This window comes from Aethalodelphis obliquidens, unplaced genomic scaffold, assembly GCF_003676395.1.
Source record: "Aethalodelphis obliquidens isolate GAN/ISIS:26980383/991018 unplaced genomic scaffold, ASM367639v1 scaffold34, whole genome shotgun sequence".
Classification (NCBI taxonomy): domain Eukaryota; kingdom Metazoa; phylum Chordata; class Mammalia; order Artiodactyla; family Delphinidae; genus Aethalodelphis; species Aethalodelphis obliquidens.
This window is the reverse complement of record NW_020837978.1, coordinates 20,806,422-20,828,170: the sequence shown is the minus strand read 5'-3', so window position 1 is coordinate 20,828,170 and position 21,749 is coordinate 20,806,422. Positions and strand designations below refer to the sequence as shown.

General features: G+C 42.9%; 2 protein-coding genes across 3 annotated transcripts in view; one reads left to right on the top strand and one right to left on the bottom strand.

The window, feature by feature from the left end:
• The window catches only part of SLC17A2 (solute carrier family 17 member 2), a 60,935-nt gene that overhangs the window by 2,465 nt on the left and 36,721 nt on the right, over nucleotides 1-21,749 (top strand). The window lies entirely within an intron of this gene.
• Nucleotides 1,322-16,059, bottom strand: TRIM38 (tripartite motif containing 38). 2 transcript variants are annotated; one of them, XM_027128557.1, is made up of 8 exons: nucleotides 15,966-16,059; nucleotides 15,670-15,705; nucleotides 13,707-14,252; nucleotides 11,085-11,180; nucleotides 9,089-9,319; nucleotides 8,056-8,078; nucleotides 7,848-7,960; nucleotides 1,322-2,510 (listed from the first exon to the last, which is right to left on the bottom strand). In XM_027128557.1, exons 3-8 carry the CDS (start codon nucleotides 14,103-14,105, stop codon nucleotides 1,987-1,989), a joined length of 1,386 nt encoding a protein of 461 aa, XP_026984358.1. In that variant the 5' UTR covers nucleotides 14,106-14,252; nucleotides 15,670-15,705; nucleotides 15,966-16,059; the 3' UTR covers nucleotides 1,322-1,986. The 2 variants fall into 2 exon arrangements, with proteins under 2 accessions (XP_026984358.1, XP_026984357.1); XM_027128556.1 differs by having other exon boundaries at nucleotides 15,936-16,024.

Here is a 21,749-nt window from a genome sequence, read left to right as displayed (position 1 = left end):
TCCCCTTCTTCAGTCAGTTAGGTCTTTTAGTTTCTTTTTTAAAAAGTCACTTAGTCAAGATTTTCAGTTTTATATGCACATAATTCTTCAAATTGTTCTCAAAATTATCTCCAGTATATGCTTTTTCATGTTTCCATTTTTTCTGTATTCTCCTTTTTAAAAAATCTTTATTAGAGCAGCCAATGGTTTATCTAATATAGTAGAATTTTTAACCCATAAGGACAAATAGGGCTTATTTTTCTTTCTATAACTTGCCTGCACCACAATAAACTTGTAATTTTATCTTTATTATCCTATGGTTTCCAAAGATTTATTTTGTTAATTAAAATTATTTTTCTTTAGTTGAATGTTTATCATCATTTTTTCTTGGTCAGCAATTTAAGTGTTTAAGGACATAGAATTTTCTCTGAGCAAAGCACTCTAGGCCCTGACACCGTTTTAAGGAGGCCACCCCTCACTGGGCAGGACTATACTTGGATAAGACAGGACTGCAGGGCACCTAGAGGTAGAGATGAACTTAGCAATATCCAGATGGTGCCTTCACTTATCCTGCACGAAGGTGGGGTCTCTCAGTTATCCAGTGGGTCTGAGGCTCCAGAGTGGGTACGTGTGCTTGGACTATGGGAACAGAGAACAATAACATTGGGGTTGCTTGTATAGGGGAGGAAATAATCATTTTCCTCTACCCATCTTAGGTTCTCCAACCAGGGACCTGTAAATAAGACTAACAAGAGAAAAACAAAAGTTTATTAACATGTTGTGAAATAATAATAAAACATATGTATGTATATATATATACACACACACATATATATGAATACACACACACACACACATTGGCCTTTTCCCTTGGTTCCTAGTACAGAGCTCCTAAATCCCTTGGAACTTCCTAGGTGATAGGAATGTCTCTTGTTCTAATGAGGCAACTCTTGGTGAGCTCCTGGATAGATCAGGATGGGGGCTAATCACCAGAAGGACCAGGCCATGATTAGTTGCTTGGAACTTTCAGCCTCACTCCCTAGCCTTTGGGAACGGAGGAGGGGCTGGAAATTAAATTGATGGTGATCACGCCCACATGATGAAGCCGCTGTAAAAATCCTCAAAGTACAGGGTTTGGAGATCTTCAGAACTGGTGAACACATCCACATGCTGGGAGGGTGATGTACTCCAACTCCATGGGGACAGACGCTCCTGTGCTAGGGACCTTTCTGGACCTCATCCTATGTATCTTTTCATTTGGTTGTTTATTTGTATCCTTTATCATATCTTTTATTACATAATAGACCAGTAAACAAAGTGTTTCTCAGAGTTCTGTGAGGTATTCTAACAAATGATCAAACCCAAAGAGGGGATCATGGGAACCTCCAATTTATAGCCAGTCAGTCAGAAGCACAGGTGACAACCTGGACTTGCAACTGGCTTCTGAGATGGGGGTGGGAGGGTGGTTATTGCTCAAGCAGATCTCACCAGGTCTGGTAGCCGTCCACACTTACTACATCAGATTATTGATGGCTCAGATTATTAATCATGTCAGTGGTTAGATGAGTCATTGCATTTTTGATTTTCATGCTCTTGTCTGCAGTTGACAGAGACAATTGCAGCTTTTCCTCATCCCCCATCTATGAGTTTAAATGGCACCAAACAAACTGGGAGAAGTCAGACCTCCTGGTCTCTGAGTCACCCTCCTGGGTCACTCAAGAACTCTTAGAAATCGAAACTCTGAACCCATTGAAGAGGGATGGAGAGGACAAAGCATAATCATCGCTATTATCTTGCTTTTCCCCAGCTCAGCCTGACCACTTGGGGTATTTTTACAGTCATTATAGTCATTTATTCAATGCAGATTTATTAAGTATGCACTAAAAACCCAGCACTGTTTTAGGTACAAGGAAATAGCTTCGAAGAAAAGAGACCACATTTCTGTCCTCGTGGGATTCAGATTATACTCTCTATGCTAGTTAAATCGAGGAGACTTTGCTCCTTCCCTTACTCATCTGGGGGAGGCAGGAACAAAGGAGAATATTGATAGACCTGGAAATAGGGCCGGAGAGTGTCAGAGAAGGAGGCCTTTGGGAAGGTGAAGATGTGGGAACCAGTGGTCATGTTGTAAAAGGATACAACTCCAGCCTCGAAGTCCAGAAATATCCCCACAACCAGGGGCTGCTCCCTTAGCTGAAGGGAAGTTAGGGGAGAGGTAAGCGCTACATAGCCATTCTTTTTGCACAGTCTGATGGCCCAGAATCCAGACTGAGGCGTCTGCACCATGACAGTGTCCCTCTGCACAGTTTCCATACAGACTCCTAAATCCCACCCAGTTCCCTCTCCCACATCCACTTCAAAGTAATGTTTTCCTGAGGTGAAGCCTTCACAGCCCAGGATACAGGGTAAGGCACTAAATCTCCTAGAAGAAGTATCAAGATTCTCCTGGGGGCATCCACGAGTCACTTGTCTCCGATCCTCAGACAGAATTAGTTCGTAATAAGCTGTATCTGGATCCAGAGTCACGCTGACTGGGGGGGGAAAAAAAGACATGATTTTTGTAGCTGAGAGCACAGTTTATTTTTAAAAAAACCAGCCTGCATTCAAATCCAAGCATTGTTTCTTTTTTTATTTTTATTTTTATTGTAGTATAGTTGATTTACAATGTTGTGTTAGTTTCAGGTGTACAGCAAAGTGAATCTGTTGTACATATACACATAACCACTCTTTTTAAGATTCTTTTCCCATATAGGTCATTACAGAGTATTGAGTAGAGTTCCCTGTGCTATACAGTAGGTCCTTATTAGATATCTATTTTTTATATAGTAGTGAAAATATGTCAATTCCAATCTCCCAATTTATCCCTCCCCCCACTTGCCCCACTGGTAACCATAAGTTTGTTTTCTATGCCTGTGACTCTATTTCTATTTTGTAAATAGGTTCATTTGTACCATTTTTTTAGATTCCACATATAAGCGATATCATATGATATTTGTCTTTCTCTGTCTGACCATCTCTAGGTCTATCCATGTTGCCACAAATGGCATCATGACGTTCTTTTTTCTGGCTGAGTAATATTCCACTGTATATATGTATCACATTGTCTCTTACTAGCTGTTGTGAGCTTAGGCAAATCATTCTCCAAGCCTCAGTTCTGTTAAATATAAAGTGGAAATCATCGTATCTGTCACCAAGCATGGTGGGGAGGATTGAAGGAGCTAATGCATGCTTAGTGCTTAGTAAAATTCCTGGTGTATAGTAAGTGCCCTGTAAACGGCAGTAATAATAATGATCTCATCATCATCATCTTCAACATCATCACCATCTTAGTCACTCAGAGAAGCCAAGGAGCAGAACTAACCAGAGTTAACATGGTTACTGTCCTCTCCAAAGCCCTTCCTCTCCCTTGTAGGACTTCTAAGAATCATGGAATGTTGGAGCAGAAATGAGACCTTCATCATCTCTACTTAATTACCATTAACACTGAGGATCGGAGAAGGAAAATGACACAACTAATGTCACAGCTTGTCATTGGAAAACCCAAAATTTTACCCAGGCTTCAGGACATACACCTAGTCCCCCGACTTTTAAGTGTAAGCTCTTCTTTCTTGCTTCAGGTAATGCTCTATAGGGATTAGTATAAAGTAACACACAAGAGACTAATACACATGAAAAATATCTGACTAGAGTCAAGTAAGACATAAAAAAGTAGATAAAGTGTGATACTGGCCAGCAATGCAATTTTAAAAATGAAAGGTGGTAATGGGGTGGTCCAGCAAGAGAGTTAGCAAACCACTGTGTTACTGGGTTAAACTCTGATCATTTGGGCTGTGGCAATACGGGAAATCAAGCATTAGGAAACACTTCCAGTGCTGGATGTTCTCCACTTGCCCCTCCAGATCACTCCCCACCTTTCTCCAGCCTGCTCTGTGTCCAGGAAGGCCAACCCCTATGGACACATCAACCAGGCTCCCTTCCCTCTGACTGCTATTTGGTTAAGCCAATGAGAAGCACCAGAGGAGACCACAGGGCAAAAAGAAATAGAGTTAGAAGTATTTAGTGCCCCAAGTCCCTCCCCACTAGCTATGATTTGGAGGGTCTGCATTCCTCTGCCTCTGGTTACAGCTCCCTCCATCTGCTACCGAAGCCTTGGGGAGGTAATGCCTCCCTACCTATTCCTAGCCCTGGTTTGCTTCACTGTTCCTTGATGATCACCCAAATCCTCCTCTTTGTAAATAATCCCTTTATTAAACTCTCTTCAGTCAGTCCTTATCATGAGCCTGACTCACAAAAGTTTCGGGCTTCATTAGTCTTCCCTGAATGATCCAGGAAAACCAAGCTGAGAAATTAAAATGTTTACAGGTTGGTAATACCACTAGAAAGATGGTTGATGCCCGAGCTTTTTGGAAACAAAAGTCATAGACCTTGAAGACAAATGTGTCTACTCTAAGTTTGAATCTCTATACATCAAAAGATAGGATGAAAATGTAAAATGCCATACGCATAACAGAAGATATTGGCTATAATAAGCTCCCATAAATCAATAAGGAAAAGAACTCAAAAGAAAAACTCTTAAAACACAGAAGAAGCCTGAAGGGCTAATGGACTTACTAAAAGAAGCTCAACCTCACTAGTGACATTGGAGAAACTCAAATTAAGTCCACAATTAGGTACCATTTCAAATCCATCACATGGCCAAAAATTATAAGCAGAGAGTGAGGGAGATGTGAAACAGTGGGATCTCTTATGATGATGGTAGGGTATAAAGTGATACAATTTCAAGATCTGTAGTATCTAGTAAAATTAGATGTGCATCCCTACACAGCAGCATTTTTAATTCAAGGTATATCCCCAGAGGAAACCATTCACAGGACACAAGAAAGCATGGACAAGAAAGTTCACAGTAGTATTGTGTGTAATAGTAACAAACAAACAAAAACCAACTACACATACCTTCAGCGTCCACTCCACAAGACAATGATTTAAAAAATACATCATTTTCATTTTTTGCCACATTGCAGAGTGATTAAGAGAGTGAGTTCTAGAGAGATACTACCTGAGTTACCACCTGCTGGTTGTGGGAATTTACAACAGTCACGTAACCTCTCTGTGTTTGGGTTTCCTTATCTATAAAGGAAAAAATGCTACCTACAGAGAGGCTTGTGGTGTAAAACAAGATAACACACGTGAAGCTCTTCTCATCTGTCACAGAAAGAGTGTTCAGTATGTGTGAATCGTTTTTATTGGTGCTGGTGAGAGAGCGCATGTTGCTACATTGGAACAAGTAATCTGGTAACATGCGTTAAGATTAGCAACAATCCCAGCTTTAGGTAAACACTCTACAGGAATGAAAGCACCAGGATATAAGGTTACATGGACTAGAAAGTTATTGCTGCAAGTGTTATAATACCCAAGTGCTGAAAGCAGCCTGAAGCTCCATCGGTAGGAATATGGTTACGTATAGTTATGATGTACTATGGAATATTAGACAGCTTTAAAAAGCAATGGGGGGGCTTCCCTGGTGGTGCAGTGGTTGAGAGTCTGCCTGCCGATGCGGGGGACACGGGTTCGTGCCCCGGTCCGGGAAGGTCCGGGAAGATCCCACATGCTGCCGAGTGGCTAGGCCCGTGAGCCATGGCCGCTGGGCCTGCGCGTCCGGAGCCTGTGCTCCGCAACGGGAGAGGCCACAGCAGTGAGAGGCCCGCGTACCGCAAAAAAAAAAAAAAAAAAAAAAAAGCAATGGGTGAATAGGAAGAGACGATCTATGTATTAAATGTTTGTAAAAACATAGAGAAAGACCTAGGTCTTGTTACCTGCAGAAGGGTAAGAGAAACCTTGAACTTTTTTTCGTATCTCTCTATACTGTTTGAGTGATTACAATTTATTTATATTACTTTTTTAATAAGAAAAGCTTTAATAATGAGGGTTTCAAAAAGAAGAATTATCTAGTTAAAAGATGAGCTCATTTTAGAAACAGATAGACTTGAACCATGTTGTAATGCCTTCTGTGAAAGATAAGAGTAGAAAAGTCAACTCAGTTAAATCTGGACATAATTTATATAAAGTCCTTCCTTGCATCTGTACAGGATCAAATACAGAGTTGCTATTTTTTGGTAGTTGTTATTGTTGTTTGTTCTTGTTAACTTGAGGGGAAACTGAATACAGGTTCATAATCTTATCTGAAACCCCTGGGGCCAAATGAGTTTTGAAATTCAGATTTTTTTTTTTTTTTTTGCGATACGCGGGCCTCTCACTGTTGTGGCCTCTCCTGTTGTGGAGCACAGGCTCCGGACGCGCAGGCTCAGCAGTCATGGCTCACGGGCCTAGCTGCTCTGTGGCATGTGGGATCTTCCCGGACTGGGACACGAACCCGTGTCCCCTGCATCGGCAGGCAGACTCTCAACCACTGCACCACCAGGGAAGCCCTCAGAATATTTTTGATGTTATAAAGGCAAACAATACAGACACTCTAAATTATGTGCCCACCCCTGGAAGGGTCTAAGGCATTGTCTTGTAATCTAATGCATCAATATTTCTGCAGTAAAACATAAATGCAAACTAAGCGGGATAAATAAAGACTTTAAATAATCTCATATCAGTGCAGTTCAGGTTCGGCCACCGTGTCACTCAGACACAAGGGTAGCCTTCCGTGATCCTGCCTCTTGGTGTTCATACCCTTATGCAGTTCCTTCCCTTTGAGTGTGGGCAGGACCTGTGAATTGCTTCTGACCAATAGACTATGGCAAAAATGATGGGATGTGACTCCTGTGACTATATTTCATTTTATAAGTCTCCATCTTTCTGGCAGACTTGCTCTAGGGACTCTCTCCTGAGCTTACTCTGAAGAAATAATTGGCCATGTTGGGAGGCCCATGTGCAAGCAGCTGATGGCTCGCTTCTAGAAGCTGAGGGCAGCCTCTGGCCAACAGCCAGCAAGAAGCCAGGGCCCTAAGTCCCATAACCATAAAGAAATAAATTCTGCCAACAACCTGAGTGAGCTTGGGAGAGGATTCCTCCCCAGTCTAGCTTCCAGGTAAGAACACAGCCAGGCTAACACCTTAACTGCAGCCTTGTAAGACCCTAAGCAAAGGACCCAACTAAGCTGTGCCCAGCTTTATCTCACAAAACCTGAGATAATATATGTGTATTGCTTTAAACCACTAAATTTGTCTGCAGCAATAGATAATTAATACAGCCACCAAATCATTTTAGGTTAGGTCCAATTTTGCAGCCAAACAAGTTATGAAAAAATTGTCAGTTATCAGAACTTTTGGAATCTTGTAATTGTGGATAAAGGATGGTGGAAATATAGCAAGCACTGATGAAGAGAATCAGAGAAGCAGGAAGCTCAGGCTTTGGAACTGGTAAAACTTGGTTTCTGTCGTGGTTCTAACATTTACCATCTGTGTTATCTGGGCCAAGGCCCTAAAACATTTGGACCACCGTCATAATATTCACCTCCCTTTCTTGCATTGCTCTGAGAATTGACCAAAATATTAACAATAAACACTATGTCCCAGACACTGCTAAGCACTTTACACATGTTGACATATTTAATTTTACCGACAACCCAATGAAGTGAGAGTTATTAATATTTTCATGTTTCAGATGGGGAAACTGAGGAGGTTATTTGCCTGGAATGACACAGCTGATAAGTGAGAGAGCAGGAATTTGAAGGGTCTGCACAGGTAACCAGCATGCCATGTCCCTGTCTAAGCACTGGAGCAAACTAACAAGGGAGAGGGTGACAGCTCAATTGAAAATATCTGAATGACCCCTCTGGCTGTGAGCCTGCCCAGGGATAGGTGGTGAACTTGGTTACCACTTAAGGTCCCTCTGTCCGTAGCATTTAGGGTTTCTTCACCTACCTTGATAGCTCCTTAACACTTTCTTCACATCAAAGTAAAGCTCAGAAACATTGCACACAGTGTGAAGGTCCAAAGAGGGGGCCTCTGGTTGTTCTAGCTTCACAGCCCAACTCCTAGAATAAGCAGAGACCAAGACTTCTTCAGTGGTAAATTCCATTCAGCTCTATATACCCACACCCCTTCCCTCCTGCATTTGTCCAGGACTCACCTGCTCAAAGTATCTTTCACATCCTATGGAGAAAGACAAAATGTAAGTGTGGGAACATCAGCATTTCATGGGACTTGGCATGTGGGGCTGTTCTCTATAAACACTCCTTACAAAGAAGTAAAGAGAGTAACCCTGGCCTTAGATATTGATGGATACCCAGATAGAATGATTTCCATCCCAGCCCCCTGGGATATTCAGCATATCAGAATGTTTACGTGTTATCTTCCTTGCTGTGCTCTGTGGAGAGCTGCAGCGTCTGCAATCACATCTACCTGCGGGCTGCTTACGATAGAGGGCCAGGAGCTTTGCCCATGCTGCCTCTGGAAAGACTTGCTTTCAGTGACCTAATTTCCTTCAGAGTGAGCCCACAGTAGAGACCATTCATTGCAAAGGTCCGTAGTGGTGAATCTATGCATAGCCCCTGTGATGGGCCATTAAGATGGTAGCAGCAGGTATCACATGGTGGTGGGACAGTCATGCTACATTCTCAGGCTACAGTGTGACCTCCAGTTCTATGAGTGGGGAATAGAAAAAACAGCTCCAGTCGTAGTTTGTCTTAATGGGCTGGATCCCTTATGCAGCTGAAAGAAGGCCCCGAAAGAGCTCTGGAGGGCTCTACAAGCAAATCAGGGAGAAGGTTATCACTCATAACCTTCTTTTGGCTGCCCCACTTTGTCACCCACCAGTCATCTGGAGGAGTATTTCAGGAGACAGTTTGATAGTCAGAGTTTTGTGAACATGGGACAGAGGCAAATGGTAGCAAAAGTTATCCCATGGTTCCATTTGGCCAAGGAACCCACCATATCTATATATTTTCTGATTCACCTAAAGCCGCTCTGTAGACTAGTGAAGGCCACCTTGCAAATATTGCTGTGTATCCAAAAGAAACATTACTTTAAATTCCCTACGCTAATGTGCCATTTTTGAGTGAAACAGGCAGGCCTCGCCCAGCTTCCCATGCTTCCTCACCATTCTCCTCCTAAAAGCTCAGGAACAGATACCTTCCTTCCCTTCTCCAAGTGCATGGCCTTACCTGCAGCAGATTTTGGGCTGAGCCCTGACATTTATGCTCTAGTTGTAGGATGTAGCTCTCGAGTTCACGGCTCTTCTGTTCAAGATTGGCCTCATTGTCCCTCAGTCTCCTCAGAGTCTGCTCTTTTTCTTTCTCCAGTTTCCATAGGTAAGACTTCTCTTCCTCATGAAGGAAGCTCTGGAGATTCTTAAAGTCAGACTGGATTTTTTGTTTCTGAACTTCTATCTTCTCCTAGAGCCAAGAAAGGTGGAAACCAACCAAATGTCCACTGTTGGATGAACTGATAAACAAAATGTAGTGTATAGATATAGTGGAATACTATTCAGCCTTAAAAATGAATGAAATTCTGATACATGCTAAAGCATGGATGAATCTTGAAGACATTATGCTAAGTAAAATAAGCCAGGAAAAAAAAAAAGAACAAATATTTTATGATTCCACTTATATGAGGTATCTAGAATAGTCAAATTCATAGAGACAGTGGTTACCAGGAGTTACGAGGAAGAAGGAATGGAACTGTGCATATAAAAATAGTTAAACAGTAAATTTCATTATGCATATTTTAACACATACATACACAAAAGAACGTTTGCTCAGCTACCATAACATTATTTTCCCATGAATCATTCGAGCTGGAAGAACGTCCCAAATTGCCCGCTGCAGAGTCATGCCCGAAAGGCAGGTACTCAGATGTGGGAGAGGTTATCACCTTATTAATATCCTTCTTCAGCCAAGGTGCAGGAGTGCTAGATAATTTAATCATGGGACTAGGGCCAAGGTTAAAAACTTTATTAGTGACAAAGATAAAAATGAGTTTTTATTCAGGATATAAGAAAGTAGCTCTGAGTCTGAGGGAATTTCTTGAAGCAAAAGCTTGTAATGAACATCACCAAGACTGGACTTTAAGACAACCAGGCTATTAGGAGAGTCCATGATTCTCAGCAGCGGGAGGTCTGGGTATCAGGCATTTGTCATAGTTAACTATGAAATAGTCATCCACCAACTCGGGTCCACCTACTCATCCTTACGTATAAGAAACCAAATGGTACACCTTGTCGGACTCAGCTTTCATTTGGGGAGATAAGAATTGCAGTTTCCATGACTGCTTTTTCAATTTACGCAGGGTTTTGATGACTGTGATGCTGTGGTAGAGGGTCATTGACAGGGTTTCCATATGTATTCGTTATAATCAAGATCCTCCCCATTGCCCAAGATCCCAGAAATGAGGGAAGCAAGAGTGTCCTCTGGGAGTTCAAGTTCAACAACTGTACACAAAGGATTAGGCAGAGGTTGGAAGGTTGGAAGAAACCTCTGAAGGAGGCAAAATGGCTCACTGGCCTGTGGGATTTGACCGTAAGCCGATTAATTACATAAATATTTCCATAAAGGAATGCATCTCTGATCACGGGGAGGCTGGTCAGCCATGGAAACAGTCTTTCAGACCCTAGAGGCTACAGTGCCAAGTGTATAGGTTCTTGGAGCACTCTGGCCCTCCTTATAAATCAGATAGATTTCCTTCTTCAGTCTAATGAGCTTGAGTAATACGAACCTCAACCTGGAGTGATTCTGTTTTCTTAGTGCTCACAAAGGGTGGCTTCTGAACCTGTAAGGCTGAAAGCCATACCCTGCACTGTGGTACATGTGCCAAAGCAATAAGGTTAATAAGGCCTTCAAATCCAGAAGGTACTTGGAGATATTAAGAACTGAAACCCAGTCAAGAATGGCTCTAGGTAAATGGGCACACCTGTTCTGCTTCTCCTAACTGAGGTTTCGGGATCCTAGCCGGTTACTACTGAAAGGTTGAAGGGGTTGGAGATAAATTCTCATAGATATTAGACAACGAGGGACATAAAAACAAATGTGCTTTCTTCTTTGGGTTTTATCTGTTTGGTCTGGTTTAGTGAGAATAAGCCATCACTATGCTTTGCTCAATCATCCCCTGTACCTAAGCTCTAGGATGGAAACTAGCTTGAGATCAATAAACCCAAACTCTTACATTCCATTCGGTTATTTGCTTTGCCGTGAACACCTTCAGGTTCATACATTCCTCTTCCAGTTGCCTCAATTTGGTCACAGCTTCCTGGAGCTTCTCCTGAAGGAAAAATTGGGTGAATAAAGTCTTTTCAATTCAACAATTCTTCACTGGGCACCTAAGGAGCATCCCAGCCCTCCAAGACTATTAGAATAGCCTGACTATTGAATATGTATTGAGTCCTTACACTTTACCAGGAAGCATGCTGAAGGCTGTATAGGCAGTAACATATTTGATTCCCTTGGCAACACTGAGCAGTTAGTAGGATTTTTAACATCATTTCTGTGCCGCAGAAACTGACGCTTAGAAAGGGGATAAATAACTTGCTCAAGATGCTGTAACTGGTGGGTGGTTGGGCTGTGATCCCAGCTGACCCTGAGCCTGAGCTCTATCCACCACCAGCAGTCTTGCCAGGGAAATTCTGCACATAAAACAAGATAAAAATCACCTAAAAAGATTTTATGAAGTAATGTGCTGACCCAAACAGAACCAATATCAGAGTGTTTGGCACACATGGAACTTTGTATGTATTATGGTGAGTCAGGAAGGAAAGACAGACTGAGATGCCAGCTGAAGTTGTTAGAAACAGTTAATGGAGGAGGGGAGCTCGGAGACCTTTTGAAGAATGGTATCATGAAGCCCTTTAAAAATGAGTTAGTATCCATATGAAGCTTTCAGGTTATTTTTCAAAATAGTTTCTCACATTTTCATGGAAAGCAAGTTTAAGCTAAACCAAGTTGCTACTTGTGGTCAACACTGAAAGAATTGGCTCTGGGACTTCCCTGGTGGTCCAGAGGTTAAGAATCCGCCTTGTAATGCAGGGGACGCAGGTTTGATTCCTGGTGGGTGGAACTAAGATCCCACATGCCGCGGGGCAACTAAGCAACTAAGCCTGTGCACTCTAGAGCCTGCACGCTGAAACCAAGACCCGACGTAGCGTAATTAATTAATTAGAAAAAAAAAAGAAATTTTATCTTGATTTAAAAAGAAAAAGAATCGGCTCTTGTCCTAAAGCCAATAGGTATACTCAGTTCTCACGTGCTCTCAAGAAAGGGCTCTATAGAACTTGTTAGCAAAAGACTGTATTGCCCTCACTATGTGCCAAGTGCTATTCTAAGCTTTACATGTATTAATGTCCCTAAAGCTTATAACAACTTCCTGAGCATGTATGTTGGAGACAAAGGGAACCACTATTATCCCCACTGATAGCCGGGGAAACCAAGGCATGAAGACATTACATAACTTTGCTCAGAGTCACCCATCTAATAAGTAGCAGAACTAAGATTTCAAACTAAGCAGTCTGACTCTCAAGGCTTAGAACCATCACCCCGTGCTGCTCCTTTTACTACTTGGTGGGAAAATAATTCCAATGGGAATATCCCCATTACAGTAATTAGCTGCTCCATGGAGTTTAAGGAAGAGCTGCCATGTGCCGAGTGGTGGTCAGTATTGACGTGTCCTGATGAAGGACCCAGAACCTTAATAGAAGACCACCTCCACGTCATAGGGGAGGGAATAAGGAGCTCACACTGGGGACGACAATTTTCTCAAATCTAGCCAGGGCAGAGAAGGAATAAGGCAGCAGGACAATGCCCCCTCCTTCGTTCCACAATAGCAAAGGTCAGCCTTCCTTAATATGCTTTTAAGTGATAAACAGGAGTTGCCCAAAACCTCTCCCTCCATTTCATACTCCACGACCAATCACTTCCAAACCCTTCCACTCATTCCCCTTCCTGAATCTTGCTTGGAACTGCTCCCTTTCCCCTTTCTTATAGGAATAATCTAAATTTTACTCTTTGGTATTCCTTTCATTGTATCAGTACCAGAATGTTCTTTTCAATGTCAACCTGATCCTTCACTGTGCAAACGAAAATCCCCCCGTGGCCAGGACTACTCTGGGCTAGGGCTTAGACTCCGAGCGGATGCCAAGTTCTGGGCCCTGACTTCCTTTCCCATGACATCACCTGCCTTCCCTGCACACACCCTCTGGCCTGGTCACAGCGAGTCAGGTACGCTCTCATAGCTGTGCCTTTGTGCAAGTGGGCCCCTCGGTCTGGAATGCCCTCTCTCTGCTCCATACTTCTATATCTGGTTACTTTTTATGTGTTCTTCCAGAGTCACTTTGGGAAGAGTCCTCAGTTACCACTCCACACCCCTTGGTGCTCCTCTCCACCATCCGAATCAGGGGACTTCAGGCAGCCTTTCTGCTGGTTTGTCTGCCCTGCTAGACTGTAGGATACCTAAAAGGGGGTGCGTCTGCGCCCCGTGTTTTCAGACCATCCCATGGACTTGCACATTGTGCTTTCTCAGATTACACAGACCGTGTGAGGCAATAAAACACGCAGGTGTGCATTGGAGCACGTGGCATTCTAGGGCAGGGAGGAGTTCATCGAGAGTGGATAGGGACAAGAGGGACCATCAGGCCTTGGTGCAGTGAGGACCCATCACAAACTACTTCTCAGAAGAATGACATGATGCAAGTTATATTTCAGGATCCTAATCTTGGGTTTCAGGCTAAATAATTTCAGGTCTTGGGGGGCAACATGAGGCCGGGTACTCGCCAAGGTCCTCTGGCCCACCACTCACCTTGTAACCTTGGCACGCATCTTCCACCAGAGCTGTGGTGTGCCCTTTGTGCTGCAATCCTCGATCACAGCGCCAGCAGATGAGCTGGCCCTCGTCTTCACAGAACAGATGGAGCTTCTCTCCATGTTCCTCACATGACATTTCCTGGTCCATGTCCTTGATGGCGTCAATGAGGTTTCCCAGCTGCCTGTTGGGTCGGAGGCTCGCCATTTTAAATGGCATCCGACACTGGGGACAGGAGAACATCTCCAGCCATGGTTGCATCTCACAGAAGCTCACTATGCACAAGTGGCAGTAGCTGTGTCCACAGCTGATGCTCACTGGCTCAGTTATCAGTTGCAGACAGATGGAACAGGTGGCTTCCTCCCTCATCTTCTTGGTGATTGGGGTTGAGGCCATGGCTTTTCCTGAAAATCTCTAATATTGGATCTAGAGGCAGAGATGAAGCAGCCAGAACTTTCCCACAGCGATGGAACTTCACCTTGTCTGAGCCTCTTTCCGATGCGCTGGCTGCCACTGGCCTCCACAGGTCACGTGGTCTTCTCTCTAGAGAGAAGAAATAGATTGGAATTTAGAAGACGCATCAAATGGACCTGTGCTGTGGAATATGGTAGTGACTATTACATGTGGCCACTTTGAATTAATAACAATTAAATAGAATTTAAAATTCCATTTCTCACACCCACTAGCCACATTTCAGTGCTTAATAGGCACAGGTGATTGGTGGCTACACGAAAGCCCAGATAGAGAACATTCCATTATTGTGAAAAGTTTTCTTGGACCAAGCACTGAGAGAGATAGAGAGATGAGGCAGACTTCTTCACCAAAGTTGCAGCAAGAGCGAGAACTCAGTGAGGGATTGTCAAACTCTTTCCTGCTCTAATGAATATTAAGAATAATTAGTACCAGAGTTATTTCTTTGTAACTGGTAGTAACACTTACATCCAGGTAACCCAGGTAACTGGGTGGTCTATGAAGGATTTCATTGAGACAATCACATTTGATTCTAATTTTTTGTTGTTGTTTGTTTGTTTGTTTTGGCCGCGCCCCTCAGCTAGTGGGATCTTAGTTCCCCGACCAGGGACTGAACCCGAGCTCTGGGCAGTGAAAGCGAGGAGTCCTAACCACTGGACCGCCAGGAATTCCCTAAATTTGACTCTAATTAAACCCTCACTCCCACCCCACAAAGAACAAAAGACACCAGGTTAATAAAGTCCCCAGTGGAGACCCAACCAGGATGATAATGAAAGTAAAAAAGACAACCAGAAAAACCAGCAAGTTCTTTTTGCCCTCCCTGACCTGAGGAAAAGAGAATTGGAAAGACAGCTGGGAAGAGAAGGGGTTGGTCCTGGGGTGCAGAGCTCCTGGAGAGCTAGGGAAGTGACTATCTCTCTTTTCAGGCCAGGACTTGTCTCTCGGGAGAAGTTCAGGGTGACTGGAACACAGGGGGTTGGCAGAACCCAGGATGTGGGGAGGTGGGAAGCAGATGGGGAAGGTGGGGCCTCTGTAGGATCCTGGGTGCTGGACACCTAGTGTCCACCAGCGAGGACCTGACAACAAATAGACAAAGGAGGGGTGACTAGGAACAAAGGACTCGGTCCCTTCACCCACTGCTCCGGCTGCTTCGTGAACCTAGCCCTGTTCCCTGCTTCCCCATTCCTGGGATTTTGTCAGGGAGGGCAGCAGAGGACGGAGGAAGAGAGTGGCTTTTCCTTTGAACTGACAGTGGCAGAATTAAAAGCAGGGATTCAACTAAAGTTACTGGATAGGCTATGTCCCTCGAATAACCAGGACCACTCTCTTGGATCCGTAGAGAATTTCTTCCGGAGACTTCTATTCTTTGGCAGGTTATCTCCCCCAAGCGATACACTAGGCTCCGCTCTGCCAGGGGTGCTTTGCTCCCGGGGAGAAGGACGTCCCCTCCTCTGAGGCCCCAGGGTTCCTGTCCTGGGCCTTCACTCACCTCACATCCTGGATCTTCGGAGATCTGACATGGAGTCTGGCGAAAGAGAAAGCAGACAGGGTGTGAGAGCTATGAAGCACAGTCCTGACCATTTTCAGAGTTCCAGCAGCTGTTATCAGGAAACAAACTCCCTTCCCCGTGCCGCCCACCACACACACACACACACACACACACACCGCGCACACACACACACCGCGCACGCACACACACACACACACACACACACACACACACACACACGTCTCTTTTCCCTCCACCGAAAAAACCTGGGCCTGGACCCTTCCCACTCGCTTCACCATGCAGCAGGCACATATGCACTGCTAGCTCCCTCCGTAGCTGCCGGTTCCGGAGATCTGGGTGAGGAAGTTAACTCAGACTGGACTAAACGCAGAAGTGAAACTGCCGTGGGAGGTGGCGCCCCGTAGATCCGGGGAGGAAGCTCGTGAAATCGCCGGTGTCTTTTGCTCTCAGCTTGTCCTGAAAGGGAGGGGAGACAGTAGGAAAAATATTTTTCTTTTACAGCAATAAAACGAAGGGACAACTTAATAGTTCAGTAAACTCTTTTGTGACCCCAGCACAGAGGATCTAAAAGCAGGAAGTCTGCCGAGTTCACAGACCCTGACGTGAGATCTGTCTACTTTTGCCACCAACCCCCTCGGGATTTATAAGCCTTTCTGGCTGATGTTATGTTTTACTATTTTTAGTCGCCGATTGTTTTAGAACTGCTCTGAAGGGTGTGGTGAAAAGAGGGGGCGGTACAGTAATAAGGCTCATTGGTATCAGAGACTTTGCTCAAGCCGTTCTCCCATTCTTTTCTGTCCTGATACTGTGTCTCATTTTCCTCCTCGGTATCCCTCCGCAAGATTCAAATACTTATCAATAGTCAGAGTCAGGCGCCAAGGACAGCAAACGGGAGCCACTAATGGCCCAGCAGGGAGTGGCCTCAGCTGGGGGCCATCACCTGCAACGTGCAGGAGAGACTGTGGGGTCTGGGGTTGAGTACTTGCTGCCTCAGCTCCAGCCTCTGCAGTTCAAAGTGAGAGCAAAAATACTGCCCCTACCCAATTTAGAGTTATTATTTAATGGGCCAAAAATAAATAAATAAGACCCTGCCACATTTATAGCCTTAGGTGTAAGAGGTATTTATGATAAGTGCACAATAAGTGTTTGCTTAGGAAATAAATATATGCAGTGGCCCAAAGGAGCCAGTAAGGAAGGCTGAGGACACAGGCAGGGGAAGTTAAATTTGGCTTCTGAGAGCTGCCTGGGGTTAACTCTGGGCCCCTAGCTTGGCAGGTCAGCTGCTGACCTTGAAAGCTCACGGAAGCCTGTGCTCAGGGCAACGGACCCACAGATGGAGCCTGGGGGGAGGTGGGTGCAGCCACAGTCCTGCTGGTCCAGCAGCTCAGTCTGGAGGCAAAATTGTGAAACAGGTTCCTCTCTTCCCACCCAAACAGGAGTCTCTCTTCAGCACTGCATCCTCCTGGGTGCCCACAGAGCCTTCTGTCATTTTGCCACCAGGTGACTGAATCATCGTTCTCAGGCATGTCCTGTGGTAGCAGGCCCTGCACACAGTACAGGACAGATCTACTCCTGAGGCAACCAGTACACAGACAGAAGAGAAAGAACGAGCCCCTGTATCCCTGATCTAATGATGACCCCTTACAGATTCCCACGACTTTATTGTTGTGGCTGTGACTCTGGACGTAGGCACAGCTCACCCCAAATTTGTCCTGTCAAAGGATCAGGAAAAGGAAGCTAGTGAATGCCCAAAAGAAAACAGACTGCCACTACAGGCAACACAGGCAAGACAAAAGCCTCAACCTCATGATGGGGACTGTCTTGTGACAGCTGCCCCATCTTGCACCTGTTTCTTGTTGCATGAAGGAGGGACTGGTTCACACAGAGAGCTGCAGGTCTTAAAGGGGAGAGGGATGCAGATGAGGCTTCAGAGATTTGGTCTCCAAAGGTGAGCCTAGGGAGAGACCAATCGGAGCTGCCCCATGGGGGATGCATCCCCTCCAGTATGTGAGGCTGGGCTTGACCCTGTGAGTCTGGGCTGTAGGAAGCTGAAGACCCAGAATGGCAAGTGGGCCACTGGAGTCTCCTTAAAAAGGCCTGGACTCTGGCTGCTCCTTCTGTGGGGAACAGTCATCCCTTAGATATCCCTAGGGTGCCTTCCCTCAACTCCTTCAGGTGTCTCTTCTCAGCCAGGCTTACTCTGACCACCTAGTTTACAGCTGCACCCCTCCCCCGCTCCCAAGCCCTCTAACAGTGCTCTCTTTTGTTCCCTTGGCACTTATTACTGAATATTTTATTCATGTATCTTGCTCATTGTCTGCCTCCTGCATGAGAATGCAAATTCCACAGCGGTAGAGAGTTTTGTCTGTGTTTTTAATTGATGAATCTCGAGTGTCTAGAGTGGTTCCAGGCATAGTGGTATGTGTTAAACAAGAGAGTAACTTTCTATGCTGCACTAAACACACATCATAGGAGGTGTGCACACATGCGTGTAATGTACGTAGTGTGGCGTGGGTGATATGTGAGATGTGTGATGGTTTGTGCTATATGTAGTCTGTGATGCATGCTTGCATGTGTGTGATTTGTGTGATATGGTGTCTGGTGTGTATGTGTGTGTATAGTGTATGTTGTGGGGTGTGTGGTGGTGTGTGCTAGGTGTGGACTGTGGTACATGGTTTGTGTTTGTGTGATATGTGCGCTGGGGTATGTCTGTGGAGTGTGAGCAGAGTGTGTGTATGTACATGTTGGAGGTGGTAGGCAAGTTAACATGGCGAATAGTGCCAGAAAATACCAGAATCCATGATGGCTACTGGTTTTCTAGAGAGCTGTTTCTCTCTCCTGTAGGATATATTAATGATTTGAACTGGAAGAAAATGAAAATGAAAGAGAAGACCTAGGCTTCTGAGAAAGAGAGCTTAGCAGAGGTTTGATAAGAGCACACTGCAAAAGTGATCTTGAGGACAAATTTTTCAGATGAGCAAAGGGGAGAGAGGAAGCAACACCCAGAGGTAAGAAGAGAGGACACAGGATTATAGGTTTTAAAAAAAAAGCCTGAGAGAAGACTTATCTGAGCTATTCAGAATGATGAGCATGACAAAGACCTCTCCAAAGAAGTCTTAGCATCCTTTGCAAGTAGTTTGTACCTATATCTCTCATGATATGAATGACTGTTTCACTGCAGCCTGCTCTGAGGTGAGCTGGGACTTAAAAGAGGGCATTTTGCTTGGCTGGCCCTAGGAAGAGCTGGTAATAGCACACCTAACAAGAAAAGGATCTGTGCTCTCACCATTTCTATTCAACATTGTACTGAAGGTTCAAGGAAATAAAAGGCATCCAGATTTAAAAGGAAGAAGACAAATACTCTATCTGCCAATAACATAATTTTGTATACAGAAAATCTTAAGGAATCCGTATACAAAAAATATAGATCTAATAAATGAGTTCAGCAAGGTTGCAGGATACAAGATCAATATATAAAATTTCATTGTATGTCTATATACTAGCGATGAACAATCTGAAAATAAAATTAAGGAAATAATCATTTATAATAACATCAAAAGTAACAAAATACTTAGGAATAAAATGAACAGAAGCAAAACAAAATTGTACACTGAAATTTGTAAAACATCATTGAAAGAAATTAAATTGACCTAAATAAATAGACATTGCATGTTCATGGATTAAAAGGCTTCATATTATTAATTAGCAGTACTTCCCAAGTTGTTCTACAGACTCAGTGCATGCCTATCAAAATTCCAGCTGGCTTTTTTTTAGACATTGGCAAGCTTATCCTAAAATTCATCTGGAAATACAAGAGGCCCACAATAACCAAAACAATCTTTAAAAAGATCAGAGTTGCAGGACTCGCAGTTTGCAATTTCAAAACTTACTATAACACTACAATAATCAAGGCTATGTGTTACTATCATAAGGATAAACCTATAGGGCAATAAAATTTAGTAGAGTCTAGAAATAAACCCATACATTTATGGTCAATTAATTTTAACAAGAGTGCCAAAACAGTTCAATGTACAAAGAATAATCTTATTACCAAACAATAGTGGGACAAGTGCATAATCCATATGCAAAAGAATGAATTTGGAGCCCTACCTCCCACCATATACAAAAATTAACTCAAAATGAAACAAAGATCTAAATGTAAGCACTAAAACTCCATACAACCCTGAGAAGAAAACTTTGGGGCAAATCTTTGTAATCTTAGCTTAGCAATGGTTTTTTGGATGACACGAAAAACACAAGCAATAAAAGAAAAAACTAGCTGAGTTGGAGAGCATCAAAATTAAAGACTTTTGAGCTTCATAGGACTCCATTAAGAAAATGAGATGACAGCCCACAGAATGGGAGAAAATTTTTGTGAATTATATATCTGACAAGGGACTTGTATCTAGAATGGTAACTTGTATATAAAAAGTTCCTACAACCCAATAACAAAAAGATAAATAACCCAACTTAAAAATGGGTAAAGGATCTAAGTATACATTATTCCAGAGAAGACATACAAGTACCCAATAAGCACCTGAAAAGATATTCAACAACATTAGTCATTTTGTAAATGTAAAACAAAACCACGAGATACCACTTCACATCCTCTAGGTTAGCTATAATAATAATAAAAAAAACCCAGACAATAACAAGTGGAGAAATTGGAACCCCATACGTTGCTTGTGGGGATGTAAAATGGTGCAACATTTTTGGAAAACAGTTTGGTAGTTCTCTAAAAAGTTAAACATAGAGTTACCATGTGATCCAGCAATTCTACTTCTGTGTAAATACCTAAGAGAATTGAAAACATACTCATGTAGAAACTTGTACATGATTGTTTATAGTAGCATTATTCACAGTACCCCCAAAGTAGAAACAACCCAAATGTCCATCTACTGATCAATGGACACATACAATGTGTTAAATCCATACAGTGGAATATTATTAAGCCATAAAAAAGAATGAAGTACTGATACATGTTCCAACACTGATGGACCTTGAAAACATACTAAATGAAAGAAGCCAGACACAAAAATAACACATATTGTATGATTCTTTTTATGTTACATGTCTAAGATAGGCAAACTCATAGAGGCAGAAGGTAGGTTAGTAGTTGCCAGGGGCTGAGAGGAGGTAATGGGGAATTGCTACTTAAGGATATAGGGCTTCTTGTTGAAGATCTTGAAATGTTCTGGAATTTAGATAGTGATAATGATTGTACAACTTTGTGAATACACGATAACCACTGAATTGTACACTTTAAAAAGGTGTGTTTTATGGTATATGAAATATATCTTGATAAAAATTTAATATTGGAAAAAAACAAATATGCAAACAAGAAGGAAAATATATCCTAGGATAAGAGAGGAATCAATCAATCAAAATTCACCCAGAACTGACACAGGTGTTGGGATTAGCAGATAAAGACATTTCGAATGTTTTCATAACTGCATTCTATATGTTCAAAAAGTTAAATAGAGACCTGAAAGATTTTTAAAAGACACAAATTAAACTTCTAGAGCTGGAAACTATGGCATATGAGATAAAAAGTACTCTGGATAGGATTAACGACAGATTAGACTTTGTAAAAGAAACAATTAGTAAACTAGAAGGCATAGCAATAGAAACTATATAAAATGAAATGCAGAGAGAAAAGAGAATAAAAATAAAAGTCACTACGGCACCAATGAGCTGTGGAAAAGCTTTAAGTCTCAAATATATATGTACTTGCTGTCCCTAAAGGAGAGAAAAAATTGGAAGAAGGGATAAAAAAAGAATATATGAAAAAATACTGGCTGAATTTTTTTGAAATTTGGTGAAAACTATAAACCTACTAATCCATGAATCTCAATGAACCATAAGCATGAGAAACAGGAACGAAACTAAACCAATACATAACATAACCAAATTACTCAAAATCAATGACAAATGAAGATTCTTAAAAGTAGCTAAGAACAAAAGTCATATTATGTATAGAGGAACAAACATAGATCACAGATTTCTCATTGGAAAAAATGCAAGCAAGAATACAGTGGCGTAAAATCTGTAAAGTAATG

What these genes read in the sequence shown, in the direction of transcription:
- TRIM38 (XM_027128557.1), bottom strand. Translation starts at nt 14,105, where the DNA reads ATGGCCTCAACCCCAATCACCAAGAAGATGAGGGAGGAAGCCACCTGT. An exon ending in AGCAAATAACCGAATGGAAT is followed by an intron (nt 9,320 to 11,084) that starts GTAAGAGTTTGG and finishes TCTTGGCTCTAG; the next exon opens with GAGAAGATAGAAGTTCAGAA. An exon ending in GTGAAAGATACTTTGAGCAG is followed by an intron (nt 7,961 to 8,055) that starts GTGAGTCCTGGA and finishes TGCTTATTCTAG; the next exon opens with GAGTTGGGCTGTGAAGCTAG.